Source organism: Alligator mississippiensis, chromosome 8 (genome assembly GCF_030867095.1).
Source record: "Alligator mississippiensis isolate rAllMis1 chromosome 8, rAllMis1, whole genome shotgun sequence".
Classification (NCBI taxonomy): domain Eukaryota; kingdom Metazoa; phylum Chordata; order Crocodylia; family Alligatoridae; genus Alligator; species Alligator mississippiensis.
In genome coordinates this window covers 72,802,236-72,819,528 of record NC_081831.1, presented here as the reverse complement: position 1 = coordinate 72,819,528, position 17,293 = coordinate 72,802,236, and the positions used below count along the sequence as shown (strand labels likewise).

Below are 17,293 nucleotides of genomic sequence, written 5' to 3'. Positions count from 1 at the left end.
TGCAGCCCTTTGCTATGTGCCAGCTGTCCTTGGTGGCTAGAGGGGGGCCTACAGGGCCTATGCAGCCAGATGTAGAAGAGACCAGCCCTGAGACTTTTTTTTCTTGCCAGTGGCGAATAGGGGAAAAGTCCCACAGCATGAAGGAGCGTTGTTCGTGCCTCAGCACATGCTGAGGTACAGAGAGTTTCTGCAGTCCACCTAAACAGACTGGACTGCTGGGACACAATGGTCTCCCAGGCACATTTCAGTGCATAGCCAGGACCCGTGTCTAAGTGGTAGCTCAGTTGTGGCACCAGTTACAACAGACTTGGCTTGGTTGCACACACAACTGTTTTTTTGCCAGGGTAAGGAAGTGCATGCTACGGTGCCTCCTCCAGCTGGGCAGCTCAGCAGTGACAATGGGGCCCAAGACTAACACTGCACCATGACCCCTTGGCACCAGCGGTCTCCCATTGAAAAGCCAGTCAAGCCTAGGAGCTCCTATGCTCAGAGAAGCTCAAGTGCATTCAGCCCAGCATGACTGATCCAGTTGGCCCGCTCCCCCGAGTGGGTTATGGTTGCAGGGCACCTGCATACTCCATGCCTACAGAACAACAGTTGTGGGCTGCACTCAAGTTTCACATCAGCATTTCACCAGGAAACAATGAACAACTCTTTCCTGTCCTCAGCTGCCAGACCTGAAACCCAGGCCTTGGACACACTGCCTTTGAGGTGACGCAAGCTGCATTGAACAGCTTGCCTCAGAGTAACTGGAAGTAAAGACAGGCAAGCCCTCGCTGCAGAGCTGTCAGGGAGACTCCACTCTCCGCCCCAGCGCGTGCCTCCTGCAGGGGATCCAGATGGACCGGGTCTGCCTGCCGCTGAGCTCTGAACCTAGAATTCCCTCTTCACTTCGGAAGCAAACTCTGGCAGAGAGTGTGCCTTAAAGCAAGACACACCATGAAGAAAGCCCCTGTGCCTTCCTGCCAAATAGAGGAAGTGTCTTCTTTTCCCCAACGCTGGGGACTGACATCTGCAAGGCCTACTTCACTTCACCTTTCCTATCGCCCGTGTTTCAGTGGAGTCCCATATGTTTGATGCATGTTCCCCGTCCTGTCCAAACTAATCTGAGCTCTTATGCTACAAGCGGAGGTCAGAGCTCATGCTCTTCCCGGTGTTGTAGCAGTTAATGCCTGCCTTTACCACTGCTATTACCACACACTGATAAGCACTTGCACAGGTTCACGCTAAGGGTAAACCCCAGTTTCTGATTGTGCGTGTTATCTTTTAGAGAAGTATGTCCCAGGGTGACAGGCTGTACATACAGGCAAGGTCCCACTGAAATAACTCTGCTTAGAAAGACGGGCACAGTTAGATTCTTAATCAATATAGCAAAAAGCTGCTGCTCACTTTTTTGTGCATTTCCCATTTTCATCTGTTGCCCAGAAATGACTCTAGGCTGGGTGTACACAGACCTCTCTGAGCCTGGGACTGTCCTTACAGTGCATATTTGGGATGAGGCTGACAGAGGAGCTGATATCTCTTTGAGCTGTTGCCAGCACCAATTTTGGGTTGGGGGGGAAAAAAACCCACATGTTGGGTCTTTTGCCCATGACACACAGAGCCTACCAGGGACTCTGGGATCCACTGCAGCCCTAGTGGAGGCAAGTGCAAGCTGTTCTGCAAGGGGGGGTGCAAGCTGTCCTGCAAGAGGGGTGTGTGTGTGTGTGTGTGTGTGTGTGTGTGTGTGTGTGTACGCGCGCGCACGCACAGTGTCCTCCTGGGCAGTCTATTTATATTGGCTTGCAAACTAAAGCTTCCTTGTTAGCCAGAAAAGAGAAGGCAGATGTTTTAGCCATTACACTTCTACCCTGGCTTCCCTACACAAACGAATCGTTCAGCCACATTCACTCACCACAGGCTGCTCTTTCTTAAAGCAGCATGAAGAGGAATGTAGAGCCCCAGACCCAAACCTAGCAACCAGCCACACTCTCAAATGCCCCTGGGCTGCACAGACTTTCCGTCCCATTGCCTTCAATCTCTAGCTGTAGCTGCTCTGTCCCCCCTCCTCCTGTGCTGCCCTGTCTTCCTTCAAACCACCCCCCAGACCTGCTGCTTTCAGCACAGCATCCGTCCACCATCATCCAAGAGAAGGAGGAAGCGTTATGCAGGTTTAAACCACCATTCAACACATTAAGAGCCCAATGCACTGCATTTGGCACAAGATGATATAGAAACAGATGCTCCTATGTCTGCGATGGCCAAACTGTGGCTCACCAGCACAGTGCTTGCGGCTCTCCGGGGCTTCTCAGCCAAAGCCCCGCACATCTCTCCCCCGAGGTGGCTCCGGGGGACACCAGGCTGCCGGGGGTGGGGGCTGCAGCCACTCCGCTTACCCTGGGGCACGCTCCCCACAGGGAAAGCCAGAGCGGCTCAGTGGTGCAGGAGGGGAGGTGGTTACCCTCGACTCTGGGTCGCTCCCCGCCCCGCCTTGCTCTCCACCTTGGGTGAAGGATCGGATGTGGCTTCCAGGGCGAGTAACTCTGGCCACCCCTGTCCTACATGTTAGTTTTACTCACATATAGGTGTGGAGATTCAATGCAAACCACCTCAGAGAGTTTCTTTTGTGTTCATCCACTCAGGAGGGATCCCTACCTTCATGCATGTATACAGGACCAAGGGGCAGTGAGGTAGGACCCTCCACAACCGCCCAGCCCTCCTGCTCATCTCAGCCCCTGGAGAGCTGGACTGATACGGAAACTCTGCTCCTTGGCCCCTGCTTACTGTTTCTCTGGCTTTGGAGGAAAGCACTCAACAACTCAGAGGTTTGGGCCATAATCAATCATTTTTAAATTACATTTTGTACCTAAAAGATTTAAAAGCGAAATGAGGAAACACCAGTATTTGCTGCCAATGTTACAAGGCTGCTCTGGTATCAGACATGCCTCACAAAGCTCAGCACAAGCCTGCTGCACCCAGAACTCCCACGGCCTGCACAGCTTCAGGATCAGGCCTCACCAAGTTTTCACCTCTTCAGATGCTCTCTGTATCTATAAGGTCCATGCTCAGGGTGGGAGCTGGGCATGAGCAGCGCCCATGTGCCCTTGACAGCTCTGACAGACAAGGGCATCTCATTTCTTACCAACTCGGAGAGGTTTTGCCCACCTCTAGTTTTTCAATAATCATAATAATCATCATTTCAGTTTCTGCTCTCTGAAGGACAGGGCTGGGATAATGAGCAAGTGGGTAGGATGTAATGGATTAGTACATTTGAAGAGGGCAGCCTATTCTTACAAATCAATGCCATTTCCACCCTAGGCACCAGCTAGGAAGGGACAACTGATTAGCTGAATTGCTGTAATTGCCTCTGGACCCAAAGGACTCTATAGCGACTCCACCACGGCTGTGTTATCGAGGCAGGCCAGCCCCCCACCTCTCCTACAGTTCAGTATGTGGTGTACACACACACACACACCCCACTTATCTGTCCCCTTAAGAGAGACATGTTTAACTCGTGTATTCCATTATGATTCAGAAAACAGTGACGTGGATTATTTCAGCAGCATTCAGATTTAGTGCTGAGCTGCCTGGCTGTTTTCACAAAAGGGCACGGGCTTCTTGCTGTTCCAGGTTTAACCTACGCTGTGCTTTTCTAAAGGAAACGTAACCTTCCTTGCTGGCTGTGAAAAGTGCACCCCCAGCTGAGAGTGGGGCAGCCTGCTCCCTGGAGGGCAACAGGCATCTGGAATGAATTTGTGCACACCTCCCCAATTCAGAAATAATAGTAAGCCAGGGGTAGGGGCACAACGTATTCAGAGGGCTCCCTACCCCCTCATGGATTCAATGCAGCCGGCAAATTGAGCCGTGATTTCTCCACCACATTGCAGGATGTGGCTGCTGAAACGAAAGGAGATGCCTTTAAAAAGAAAAAAATAAAACCATCACCAATGGCACAGCCCCAGCCCTAGCCCGGTTGTAGGAATTAATCAGAAAGCAGCGTAGATACACACCTTTATAGACCAACTACATAAGATAGCTATCTAGAGAGCGAGAGTGAGCACAAGCTTTTGTGAACCCAAGTTCACTTTATCACATGCTGGTGAAGTGAACTTGGGTTCACAAAAGCTTGTGCTCATATGTATATCGTCATTGAGTTAGTCAATAAAGGTGTAGCTCTATTTTGCCTTCTGATTGACTTCAGACTAACATGGCTAACTACCTCCGTAAGGAATGCACCCAGGGACTCTGCGGCTATTCTCTCCTCCTTTGCCCCAGTCATGAAACAGGGTATTTCACACAAGCCCTGTTTATGGCAAGAAACAGCCGCTCGCTTTCATGACCATTCCCTGTCTCCGCAGCCCTGACTCATCTGCTGCTTCTAAAGTCCCCGCTGCCAGGGTGGCTTTCAAATAGCAGGCATCAAATCTAGGCTAGCTGGAGTGCTGTAGGCTGGAACAGTTGGACTATTTTCCCCCTGTGCTGACTTCTCAAGCACGCTGCAGAGGAAAGAGGAAATTCCTGGAATTCCTTCGTCAGCTCTAGGACTTGTTTTGCACAGACTTGGCCAGGGGTTGCTCCTTAGGGGCCAGCTCTGGCTTTCCTTCTACTGCTGCATGATGGCTGTACAACCTGGCTATTTGGATTCGCTCTGCAGGCTTACCCGGCCTCAGCTGGGGAGTGAAGGGCAGCGGTGTCTAGCGCAGAGATGCTGACATCGCTGCTGGACTGGCTCGGTTTCAAATTACTTTCCCCCCTGGGAGCAGGAGGCTCCTTCCTTTTCTTCTTGGCAAAGAAGTTTTTGAACGTCTGAAATTTGGATTTTTTCTTTCCTGAAATATAAGAACAGAGTCATGCACACAGGACAGAAACGCAGGTGCCTGCAGACAGCATGATATCCAAACCCCTGGAGGAACCCTCTGGATACCCGCAAGTCTCAACAACCCATTGATTTCCCTGCATCCCTATTTAAATAATTCAGAGCTGGAGCACAGTGAAATGTGAAGCCGCAATTCTTAGCTGTGTCATCTATGAAACATCACTACAATAAGCAGACGGTTCTGATACTTCTCTAGATTTCAGCTTATGAAAGACGTGGGTTAAGCATGACACCTGGCAGTGAACTGTAATTCATTATGTGAACCGTATATGGCTTAGCATGGAGAACAAAGCAATTCATTTTAAAAGCTTAATGTCTGTAATTCACTTACCTTCATTTGAGGTTTTTGACCCAAATTTTTAATGGGCTTATGTTTCAAGGGGCAATCAACACTTGGCAAATATTTTTAGTAATAACAACAACGAATATTTATGTAAAATCGAGCGTTCGTAAAGTCTGAGACCAAAACAGAAGTTGGCACAATGTTTTAGAGATGCCACTAAAGACCATTACTTTTCAACAGCCCCAAAACATTGCAGCACCAAGGTGCTGACAGTAAAACAGGGCACAAATAAGTGAAGCTGACTTCCCGGGTTGTCATGAACCAAAGTAAGAGAAATGCAGCGAGTAAACAATGATCCTAACATGCAAGAGACGCACTTGAATGTGTTACATTCCTTCACTCTTAATAATCCAGGTACTTTAACCTCACGGCATTGTTCAAAACACAAGGACAAGGGTCACTTATTCATTATTGACTTTAACTATGGTCTGGGGTCACGCCCATTGTATGCGACAGCTTCTGTCTGACGTAGCTGCTCTGCTTCTTAGCATCGCACGGTATAAGAGCCCAAATCATCGTTCTTCTGGAGGTGCTGGTATAACAGACTCATGCAGCTGTAGGATTTGTGCATAAGCAAGGCATTACTTCAGCGCTATTATCTGTCTGCTCCCAGCAGCGATTTAGCTGGCAATGCTTTGTCTCAGCGTGTGCCCCGCACATACCAGAAATCATGCCAGGGGCATTACTGAGGCTGAAGCAATGCCACCATGCAGCTGCAGCATGCGTCGACAGTGGTTACTTTGAGAAGTAAACAATGACTCTAGGCGCCGCTCACCCCGTCCCCACCCTGTTCTTGAGTGCAGGATGTCAGCAGCAAGTATTGACACACGCAGGGATGCTCCTATTCTCCACGGTATAAAACGATCACATGGCTGTCCCTCCAGCAAGCAGTAGCAGGGGATTGCAGGCTAGTTTTCCATTACAGGGGCATGTCATTAGCCATATTAATCTGAAGTCAAGCAAAAAGCAAATTAGATTTGCACCTTATAGGCTAACTACAGTAAATTAGAGATACAGATAGTACGAGCTTTCATGAGCTTCTGATGAAGTGAGCTCCAGCTCATTTGTGCTACATGCACTTCTCATTTAGTCTAAGGTGCAAATCTACCCTACTTTCCACTGAAGGGCAAAACAGGGACTTGGAGCCTGGGTATTTACTTGGTATAACTCATTTTATTTACACATTTACACTTGTCCTGGAAGTGTAGGCAAACAGCCTGCAGTCAATCCTGCCTTTCAGGAATATCAGACCCAACACCCATACCAGGTTCTCAGAAAGCAACTCTGACCTGGTCTAATCAGAGACTCTCTTGCAGCCCCTTTGGCATATTACTACTCCCACAACAAACCCCAATACAAGCTTGCCATTAACGGTGACACACTGCTTACTCACCAACCTCCTATAGCAGCAACTCCCGGTGACTCCCACTATAGCACCTATAATAGTACTTAGCACAGACCCGTAGCTGAAGATCTCAGCACGCTTTACAAGCTAGGCAAAAGGTATTTTATCTATGAGGTGACACGATTACAGAGCCCAGCTCCAAATCCAAAGAAGTCCCTGGAGATCCCTGTGGACATAGGGAGAGTTTGCACCAGCCCATAGTAAGGCATTGGCAAAGCTGATCACACAAGGCAACGTGCTAACCATAACCATAATGCCCCTCAGAAATGTAGCTCTCAAGACCTTCTTCACTCCAATACCAGCACCCATATCAGTCCTAAATAATCACCACCATCGAGAGAGAACAGTACATACTGACAACGCTCTCCAAAGCCCTGGGAAGTAATCCAGTTGACTGGGCAGTGAGGGCTGGGAATGCCAGGCTCCAAGGTGTGTGAGATCCAGCCCAATTAAGGCTAAGGAAAGAAGGATTTTGTTGTTAACCCTATACATTGCATGAGAGCCATGAAGGGTCAAAGACACAGGGTAGCTTCCTCAGTGCCAGTCAAATGACTCAACAGACTTCAGTATTAGCAACAGCCACTCTTAACCTTTTCAAAGCTGGGGTGAGCCACAGACAGAAACTTCCCTAGGAACCAAATACATATTTATGCTCAAGGTATTTATGCTCAATCACCGACAGAACTCCCACTGCCTTCAGCAGGATCTGACCCCTTTGCTGGATGTTTGAGCTAGCATTGGTGAAAAATGTAATCCTTCCACGCAGCAGACTTCACATTTGCACAGTAAGTAACCTGGGAGGGTTTGCACAAACTAGATACACAGATAGAAGGGCTGGGTGGTTTTAAGCATCCATCATTACTCTTCCTCATATGCCTTTATCCCAGTCCCACAAACACTTATGAGACTGCATAAACACTTGATAGACCTCATTTTGTTCTGAAGTATAATTCCTTTTGAAGCCCCATTTCCAGGCTCTCTGTTCCCCCAACATCATCTCTCTGCCTCCCAACTGTGAGCCTACCTGCAGCCGTCACGTTACACTCCTGACTGACAACCAGCAGTGTCCACACCATGTGCACATGCGGCTGACACTCTGGTTCACATTAATGGCTGTACTGCATGTGTACATGAGAAAGCAAAACGGTCACAACCCCCTGTAAAGACTGAACACAAGCCTCTACAGAGGACTTCCCAACTGCTTCTCCTGAATTACCTGTGTTTCTTGTTCTTCTGACACTTCCACCTCTCCTGAGGGCTAGTTTGGGTAGTGAAAAAGGGTTTTCTTCTTGATTCAAGACAGATTTCCTGCCTGGACAAGGCATTCCCCTCTCTCATCTAAACCATTATCCCACCACGCTCACTGCTGGGTTGACAGAGGGTGAACCCATGTCACTCAGAAGGGAAAGCATGGGTGCAAGTCTGTACCAAACATGGATGGGCAAGAACGATAGAGAAATGCTATATTGGTTACACAGGCAGACACCTTTCTGCACACTGAAGTTACCGCTTGCAGCAGCTTCTCAGGGGCAGAGTACACACAGCAACCAGGTTTTCAAACTAGAAAGTCCAGTTTGCTGGGCATCCAGCACTGGAGTTTGAGATGCATCTCTCTCCAGCGGCCTCTGGTCCTCCGGATCTCTGCACTGGTTTCCCCAGCACGCCTGCCCTGCAGACAAGGGTTATGTGACTCTTTCCATTCTGGAAATCCAAGAGACTGGAAGGTAAAATTCATTCCATGACTCCTTTTTAGCCCTAAGGAACCAAGTCCTGCTTCCCAAATTAACTGCATGTTTGAAGACCAGCTGTTTACCTGTGCATTCTTCAGTTGTCTCCCCTGCCTCAGACGTCTGTATGACCTCGGCTGGCCCTGTAGCCATGATATAATCACTGAAATAAAGAAAGAATAGGCAGTTAATTATCAGTCAGTTCCCCTGATAACATTAGAGACAGATTAATATTTCAGCCAGCGAGGAAACAGCATTGTTCAACACACTTCTGAAACAACAGAGTAGATGCTAATGACAAACAGGGTTTGCTCAGATATTTTGCTCTTCAGCCACAAGCTCACCCTTGATTTTCATTAACACGCCTTTCCCCAGCCAAAACCAACAAGTCAGTGTTGCTTCTCCGTAGAAGTCAGGATCAAAGTTTGCTTTAAAGGAAATCAGCCATTAAATATACTCGGTGAACAGTGCAATACTTTCCAGTTGCAAAGTAACAAATCTCTATGATGGCTGGTGCCGAAAGAACCACAGCTCCATGCTACCATGGAGCATGCCTCTCCTGTCCTGTAGTGTCCTCCCCAGACCAGGCACTGGGTTATCCTGTCAGTAATATAAAAATGAATTAAGCATCAGCACTGAACCAGCACACTGGCCACATGACAGCCAAGCTGTGCCAATAGATCAATTTGTTTTGGACTCAGTACAATCAGCTTTTAGCCATAAGCTCCGAAGCCCTATTGCAAACAAGGCATATTGATCAATTGAGCTGGCCACATCAACTTCCCTCTGGATTAAAACAAAAGATGATGTTAGTGTTTAAAATCATACAAAGATGACAGGCTCTGCTTTGTATTTTTCAATGCACGTCTTTCAGAGAGAAAAGAAAGGCACAACAGGCCATCAGAGTTGCAGGACAAACCTTGCAATGACAGAAATATAAGAATGTGTCAGGACGGTTCAAAAAATATTATTTATAGTTGTGGAAGATAAGTGACATATTCAGAATGTCATACATAAAACTAGAACTTCTGGTTCCAAAATGAGATCAACTGGGAAATCGCAAGGAAACTGTCCTTTTCTGCAAGCTTTCAGGATCAAAGTCCCTTTGTCAGGCTCTGGGAAAAGTATAGATGGTATAAGATGGTAAATAGTTCCCACAAGTAAGAAATAAACTTCATTTTTGCACAGAGGGTGCTGAAGATGGAAAGGGCTGTCCCTCTGGGTCCAAAAAGACACTCAGGGACCCAGAGGGACAGCCTTCCATCTCCAGCTCCCTCTGTGCAACAATGAAATTTATTTCCTACCCATAGGAACTTTTTACCATCTTGTACCATTTATACTTTTCCCAGAGCCTGGCGAAGGGACATTGATCCCAAAAGTTTGCAGAAAAGGACAATTTTCTTGCGATTTCCCAGTTGGTCTAATAAAAGATATCATTTTGGAACCAAGAGTTCTAGTTTTTTGTATGTCTTCTTGTCTCAGACCAACACGGCTACCAAGTACGCCCCTGACATATGCAGAATGTGACATTTCACTATGCTGCGGTAGACCATAAGGAATAACAGCTAAATCAACAAATAGCACCCAGACTAACCCCCCTCCCATTGATTTCAGTTAGGTCTGCATATAGCAATTCGCTACCTCAGTGTCCTACCAGTAGTCATTAGCTAGGACTCTCAGTTGTCACATGAAATGAGGATTTTACCCCCACTTTACAGCTGAACAAAACTAACACAGTTTAGCCCCAAAGAGCCAGAGACGCAGTATCATAGCCTGAAGAAGTCAATGGAAAAGGCTTACACTGAAGCCTGGATTGAATTAAACCTTCTCTAAATACAGATGTTTTAAGGACAACTTCAAACTATTGTTAGACAGCCACAAAAACTGGATGGTAATGTACAGTTAGGTTGGCATGATTTCCCACAGGGGCATTATGCCTTTCAGTGCCTCTCTTCATTTTCTTTTATGTCTCATCAAGGTCTCTCTTCTGCAAAGTCTGCATTTCCTATGTATTCTGATTAAAGTGGTGATCGTAGGCAATCTCACAGATACACTCTCGAGGATTAAAGAAGATTTGTTTCATTTCTCCCTGAACTTCCTATACAGTGAACATTTGTGACATTAGCCTTTTTTTCCCCTAAAAGAAAATGTGTTCAAAATGATGCTTCAGGAAAGTGTTCAATAAACTAAAATAGATAAAACTTGCAGGTCCACAAATCTCACAATTTATTCCACAGAACAGGCCTGATCCTGGACTCATTTATATAAAAAACACCTGCTTCAAACCACTGGGAATTATAAGAGTCAGGGCCAACTCTGATTCCCCGTGTAGCTTTTCTTAGTTTTCGCCTGTTATGAGCTTCTATAATCATGTTAGAATCATATTCCCTCTCTAAGAATCTTGCTAGACCTTGGATAAATCTTGACTGTTATGTGGCTAAATTTAAGTATAAAAAAATCCGCCCAATGGAATTAACATAAGGCCATCACTGCAGTGCAAAACAGGGTGCAGGCAGCAACTTTAGCCAACCAGTCCTCTTTTACAGCAGAGCTGATCAAGGCCAACAGAGGTCAAGGGAGTCATTCCAGAGTCTATGAGGTTTCTGTGAATATGGTCCATTGAAAACTTCCCAGCATTAAAGCACAGGGCCATCAATTCCCAGGGTATTAAACAGTGATGGGGAACTAAAGGGGAACCATCATGGATTTTTCCAAGCTGTAAATGAGCAAATATTCAAATCCAAAAGCAATGAGCTTGGCCAGAAAAATATTTGTTGATATATATTCACAGACTCAGCATTTGAGAGACTGGTTCAAGACAGGTTTACAGTCCCCTAGCTTCAGTTTAAATGCCCCGTGCTTTAGAGAGAGCCGCTCTCAAAGGCTGTGTGTGATGTAGGCTGGTGTGCAGGTGCCTCTCATTGTGATGTGGAGAGAGAACATGTCAGGCTGCCGATGGAAATGCATGCGAGTGCACAGGCATGAACTGACTGATCCTTCAGTCCTTCATTGTTCCCACAGCGTAACAAGAGCCGACAGGCACAGTGCTGCAGCCAGCATACCAATACAGCACATGCACCATCTCCAGTCACTCCAGCAGCTGTGATGACTCTGAACAACCCACACAGTAGGCTCAAGCCAGCAAAGGAGAGGGAATCACCCCCATCCACTGCAGGTGCTGACCACTGCTGCCCTTTCAACACAGCTCCAACATTTTCCGAGCCACATGACACTGAGGACAGCGAGAAGCTGGAAGTCCCAGGGAGCAACGTGGAGTCTGTGCTGGGGAGCGCTCTGGAGCACTGCAGCAGGCAAACAGAACCAACGGGCGAGTCTTCACCAAGGGACGAACCAGGACGGATAGAGGCTGGGAATAAGAAATCCTCCTCCCTCACCAAGACTGAGGGGTAGAGCCAGCCAGAGATGCCACTAAGGGCTCAGGCTTGCACCTGCACAATGGCAGCTGCGTGCCCTGTGCCTTCTCTGTAGGGTTGGTGACTATCTCAGCAAACCATGTTTGTCATTAGCATCTGCTCTGTTGTTTCAAGAAGGGTGTTCAACAATGCCCTGTTTCTTCACTGGCTCGTGGTGCCAAGACCCACCAGTCCTGGCACTGAGCCTTCCCCAGCTGGGCCCAGAGCCCCTCCCTGCTATGTATGGGCTTGCTGAGAGGCTCCAGGGTGCACTGAATGTACAGAACCCGTCTCAAGGTCCCTCAGAAATCAGCCAGAGCCTGCACCATGGCAGTAGGATGGCTCCTTGGTGACCTGGTCCCTCCATACCACTGGGGAGAATGGGAAGGATTCAAGCTCTCTGCCCAGAGTTTAAGGAGAACTGTGTTCTCCTCTCCCTGCTACGTACAATCAGCTCAGGACTGCGGGCCAAGCAGTTACACCTACGAAGAATGACTTGCCTCCACTGCAAACAGCAGCATGGTTTCCTGCAGAGCTGCATGCATGAGCACACAATTGGTTGTACTGGTTGCAATCTGCAGCTGGAGTTTGGAGTGCAGGGCTGCAGTGGGGAGGTATTTTAACCCAACAGAGCTCTGAGGCTTTTCATTCCCAAAGCCGTCAGCAGGAGCTGCCTTGCAATTCACCTAGACACTTGCAGCAAGTTTGTAAAATTCAGCAGTGGTTGATTTCTGCTCTCCGTCACCCTGCCCTGTGGAGTTCCCATTGATACCTCCAACATGTGTCAGAGTAGCAAAACGTTACACCATTAGCTATCCCTCAATACAAGGATGATGTTTGACAGGGGGGAGATTACTAGTGAGTTTTAAGGTGGCCGAGGAGTCCAATTCGTACTCTGTAAGTTTTTTCACAGATATGACAAGTGGTGCCATGGGGAGGGGCACAACTATTTGCCAGGATGTTGTGCACTTTCCTTCCTCCTCCGCCATTTCTCGGCTTCCTGAGCAAGACAATTCTCTTTGAAGTGGGCTGTAGCTTGATGTATGGTGCAGCGCCATTGAGACCTGTTACCAGCCAACACTTCTCAATTTGTAGTGTTGATGCCACCCCTTGGTACGGGCAATGCCACCCTGAAGGGTATACTTTCATGGTTCCCTTGTAGCACTTCCTCTGTGGGTCCTCTTATCGTGACTAAATTGAGAGAGGACTTGCTTTGAGACACAAGTGTCAACTATCTGTACACAGTGGCCAGCAGAGTTGACATTTCATGATCTGTGCATCAATGCTGGCTATGTTAGCTGCAGAGAGGATGCTGGCATCGGTGCAGTGGCCTTCCCATCTAATGCAAAGGGTCTTCCTGAGGCAATGCTGATGGAAGCATTCTAGGTGTCCACAGAGGAGCGTGGGGATCACCTCTGCATTGTGGACCAGGTTCTTAGTTTCCACCTGCAGATCTCAGCTAGCAAAGACAGTGAAGCAGCTTTCTAAAGGATACCTGGCACAGTGAATCCTATGTTCAATTTCTACATCAAAACTGACTGACTGGGAGAGGTGACTGCCAAAGTATGGGAAATGCTCAACGTTTTCCAGTGGTTTTCTACCAATGGTAATTTGTGGAAGGAGAGGGGGTACAACTTGTGCTGGGGCAGGCTGATGGAGCACTTTCATCTTCCCGACATTAAGGCAGAGTCCCAGGCTATGATAGGCACCTGAGAAAAAAAGCCAAGGGTGGACTGCAGATCGGTCTCAGTGTGCACGAGGATAACACAGTCGTCAGCATACTGAGGGTCGGTGATGCCAGTCTTAGTAACTTTTGTTCTGCTGTGAAAGTGCTGCAGATTGAAAAGCTGACCGTCCATTTGATACTCAACCTCATTTCCAGGAGGAAGGCAGTCACGGATGAGAATCAAAATCACAGCAAGATAGATGGAAAAAAGGGGTGGAGCAGTGATACAGCCCTGCTTGACACCAGTACAGATGGTTAATAGGTCTGACTCTGATCTGTTGTGGCAGCATCCCATCATGGAGCAGCCTGAGGACACTGATGAACTTCAGTGGACAACCAAACTTAGCCAGCACCTTCCATAAGACTTTGCGACTGATGGAGTCGAAGACCTCGGTTAGATAAATGAATGCCATAAGCAGCTCCTGGTGGTGTTCTCTACACTTCTCCTGGATCTGTTGTGCAACAAAAATCATGTCAGCGGTACCCCAAGATGGTCTAAAGCCACACTGGGATTCTGGAAGGACATCTTTGGCAAGGGGAAGGAGGCGATTCAGAAGGAGGCGAGTAAGAAGAACCTCTGTTCCTGGAAACAGAGAGGAGGGCAGTGTCTCAGTAGCTCCCACACACTGATTTGTCCTCTTTCTTGAAGATGGTCACAATGTTGGCATTCTTTAAGTCAGCTGAAACTTCCTCATTGGCCCATATTTTGATGAGAAGTTGGTATAATTTTTGTGCTAGTGCTGTTCCACCAGCTTTGAAGACCTCTGTGGGAATGCCATCTGAGCCTGGCACCTTATTGTTCTTGGTCTGAGTAATAGCCCGCCAGACTTCCTTGCAGGATGGGGGAATCGGCAAGAGTTTCTATTACTGGGTGTTGACGGATGGACTTGATAGTGGCAGCTGAGACTTTAGATTCACAGTTGAGTAGAGTCTTGAAGTGCTCCTTCCAAACATTGCTTGATGGATATATTATTTGTTTAAAGGGGCAGGGGGCATCCTGGGATTGTAAGGGGGTTGGGCTATTCGAACATGGCCTGTGGATGGCTTTTATTGCTTGAAAGAAGCTTCTCATGTTATGTTGGTCAGCAAAAGTCTGGATCTCCATGGCCTTCATTTGCCACCACTGGTTCTTGATCTCCCATAGCCTCCTCTGAACTACAGCTTTGAGGCAGTGGTAAACCTCTCATTTTTGCTGGTTGGAGGGGTCATTTTGCCAGTTGCAGAATGTGGCTCTCTTCTGATGGATAAATACTAGGCTTTCCTCATTGTCCTCATCAAACCAATCTTGGCAACGTTAAGTGAGGTATCCAATTGATTCAGCACATGCCTTGTGAATAATGTTCTTAAGTTCTTCCCAGTGTGCCTAGATGTCCTTGATGTCATTAGGTAGGTCAGAAAGCCTTTCAGTACAGCACTGCTGAAAAGCTTCACATCTAGCTTAGTTCTGGAGTGCCTTGATGTCAAATCTCTTCTGCATTCCTTTTGATTGACTGATCTGACTAAACGGTGGTCCGCCCAGCAGCCATCTGGACTATCACCTCTCAGGACTCGCGTGATATGGACATCAGTATGATCACAGGTTCTGACAATAATATGGACAAGAAGGTGCCAGTGATTGAAGTGTGGATGTTTCCAAGTGGTCTTAAATTTGTCACTGTCTGAAGATGGTTTTCATGATGAGCGAGTTATACTCTGCACATTTGCTGAGGAGGAGGATACCACTGGAGTTGATTTTTGCCACCCACTGTTTCCTAATGGTGCCACTCCAGAGTTCAGAGTGCTGCTCAGTTCTTCCATTAAAATCTTTAGATCGAGCTTTAAAGTAATTAATGGGTCTTCATCCTACCATTGTGATACAAATATCCTTTAGCACCCTTTTAGCAGTGGATACTTAGTTGGTTTGCTCAGGGCCACAATGGAAAGCAGTCATGGGACTGAGCTCTTGTGCTCAGAAGACTCCTGTTCAGGGTACATTACATGCCCATGGCAAGCAAGTTTCTTTGGGTAGATTTGATATCTTTTATTAAACCAACTAAATAGTTGGAAAAATGTTCTTTGCAAGCTTTTGGACACAAACACCCTTCTTCAGGCACAGAGAGATTGCCGGTGTTATTTGTTCTTCAAGGTAGAAAAGAAGCTAATTTTCAACATGCAGGTCTGTGAAAATGCAAATGAGTGGTAGTTTGGAAGACAATGGGTAGAGATGGGGTGGGGGAAGAAGGGAAATGTGTGAAGGAATGTAACTGGCCAGCTACAGGCAGGTTACCTGGAGTTATCAGATGTCAGGCAGGATGCAATGTGCCATAAATCCAATGTCTGTATTTAGTTCATGATTTTTTATATCCAGCAGATTTATGAAGTGAAGTTCATAGGCTCATCTATGAAAGGTGTCTTGTAATTCCCTTTGAGGATTAGAAAGACATGCCCATGTACTCTCAATTTGCAAAACAAACCATAGGAGGAGACAGGCAGGGTTCATTTCAAAGGCTGGTATCGCACAGGCAGGACCTCCTTTCTTTAAAAAAAAGAATCCAAATTGTCTACTGATTCCTCTCTCTAATTCCCTCCCTGCTGCTCATGGCCTTACCTTTCAAGCCCTATCAAATGCTGCCCTTACTTTTCTCTTCTTCTCCTAATAGTATTTCATACCCTGCCATCTCTCCCATCAGCCCCTTTTCCTGGTGTCAGCCTTGCATTTTTGGTGATGACACCTTCTATACACATCTGTTCTCTAACCGTGGGTCAAGTGTTTCCTCCTATTTCAGTCCCATCCCAAGCTGACTGCAAGCCTCTTGGGGCTGGAAAATTGGGTTCTTACATGTCTGTCCACTGCTCCACCAGCGCTGGTGAAAACTGTCAGTCACACTCACTAAAAAATATAAAAGAATAAGTTTGTCACACATGAGCTTCAGGACTGGAACAATATCAAAGATGCTGAGGCTCATAACAGGGAGAGAGGGATGTATACATCTTCAAGTGACCATGAACCTGAGATGTACCACATCTAAGAGCCTTTCTTCAGGGATTGTTCCTACTGGCAGCCAGGCAAATGTGTGTGTATTGGGGAAAATTACTAAGTGTATAGGCTGTACTTCAGCACAGGCATAACTTTGAACACTGATAATCTTCATTGTCCTTAACGAGAAAACACATGTTTATGGGCCTTGCTCAAATGAGGCTATGAAGGGGACCAAAGAGAGAGTACAGTAGTAGAGAAGAGGCAATGACAGTAGCAAAAGGGTCATCTCTCTTGCTGAGAGCTCCATAAAAGGCATCATGAAGTGTACCAGCTGCTAGAGGCAGCCTGGTAGAGCTGCGGCCAAAACTGCCAATCTCACTAGGGTCTGGTTTCTGGAATGGCTTAAAGCCAAAGTCAGTGGGAGTTGGGGCTTTCAACATGGTGGGCCACCTTGAGTTTCAACCCAGAAGCAGAGTGCATACAGCAAATATTGCCACCAACCAGCTTTTGGGGCTTTAAATGAAGGGCAATTTCCCAACTTCCCTGCCAAAAGCAGCATCTGAAACCATAACGCCTACCTCACTTTTGCAGCCTTATAACCTCAAGATGGCTGGCCTTAGTTCCAGGCTCAGAACAAATTTTTATGACACGGCTAACCCTCCGAAAACTTCTGCCAGCATCTCCTTCCCTCGGGGCATTGTGAATTCCTGGGCTGCTAACATCTGTATTACATCCTGGAAAATCAGATGTGTCCAGGGAAATTAAATCTACATGAAGTGCTTTTTCCTGTCCCTCCCCCAACACTATTCTGTAACCCTCGAACGGGAGAATGACTGAGTAGTTTGTGGAGAAGATCCCCACCCTT

At 47.1% G+C, this 17,293-nt stretch overlaps 1 protein-coding gene across 2 annotated transcripts in view; it reads right to left on the bottom strand.

Moving 5' to 3' along the window:
- The window catches only part of KIAA1210 (KIAA1210 ortholog), a 56,024-nt gene that overhangs the window by 23,475 nt on the left and 15,256 nt on the right, over positions 1–17,293 (bottom strand). For both annotated transcript variants that reach the window (XM_006277363.4, XM_014607184.3), the window contains exons 2-3: positions 8,417–8,493; positions 4,640–4,808 (exon numbers count right to left, since the gene is read on the bottom strand). In XM_006277363.4, the coding sequence (XP_006277425.2) occupies positions 4,640–4,808; positions 8,417–8,493 (246 nt within the window). The remainder of the gene's footprint in view (positions 1–4,639; positions 4,809–8,416; positions 8,494–17,293) is intronic.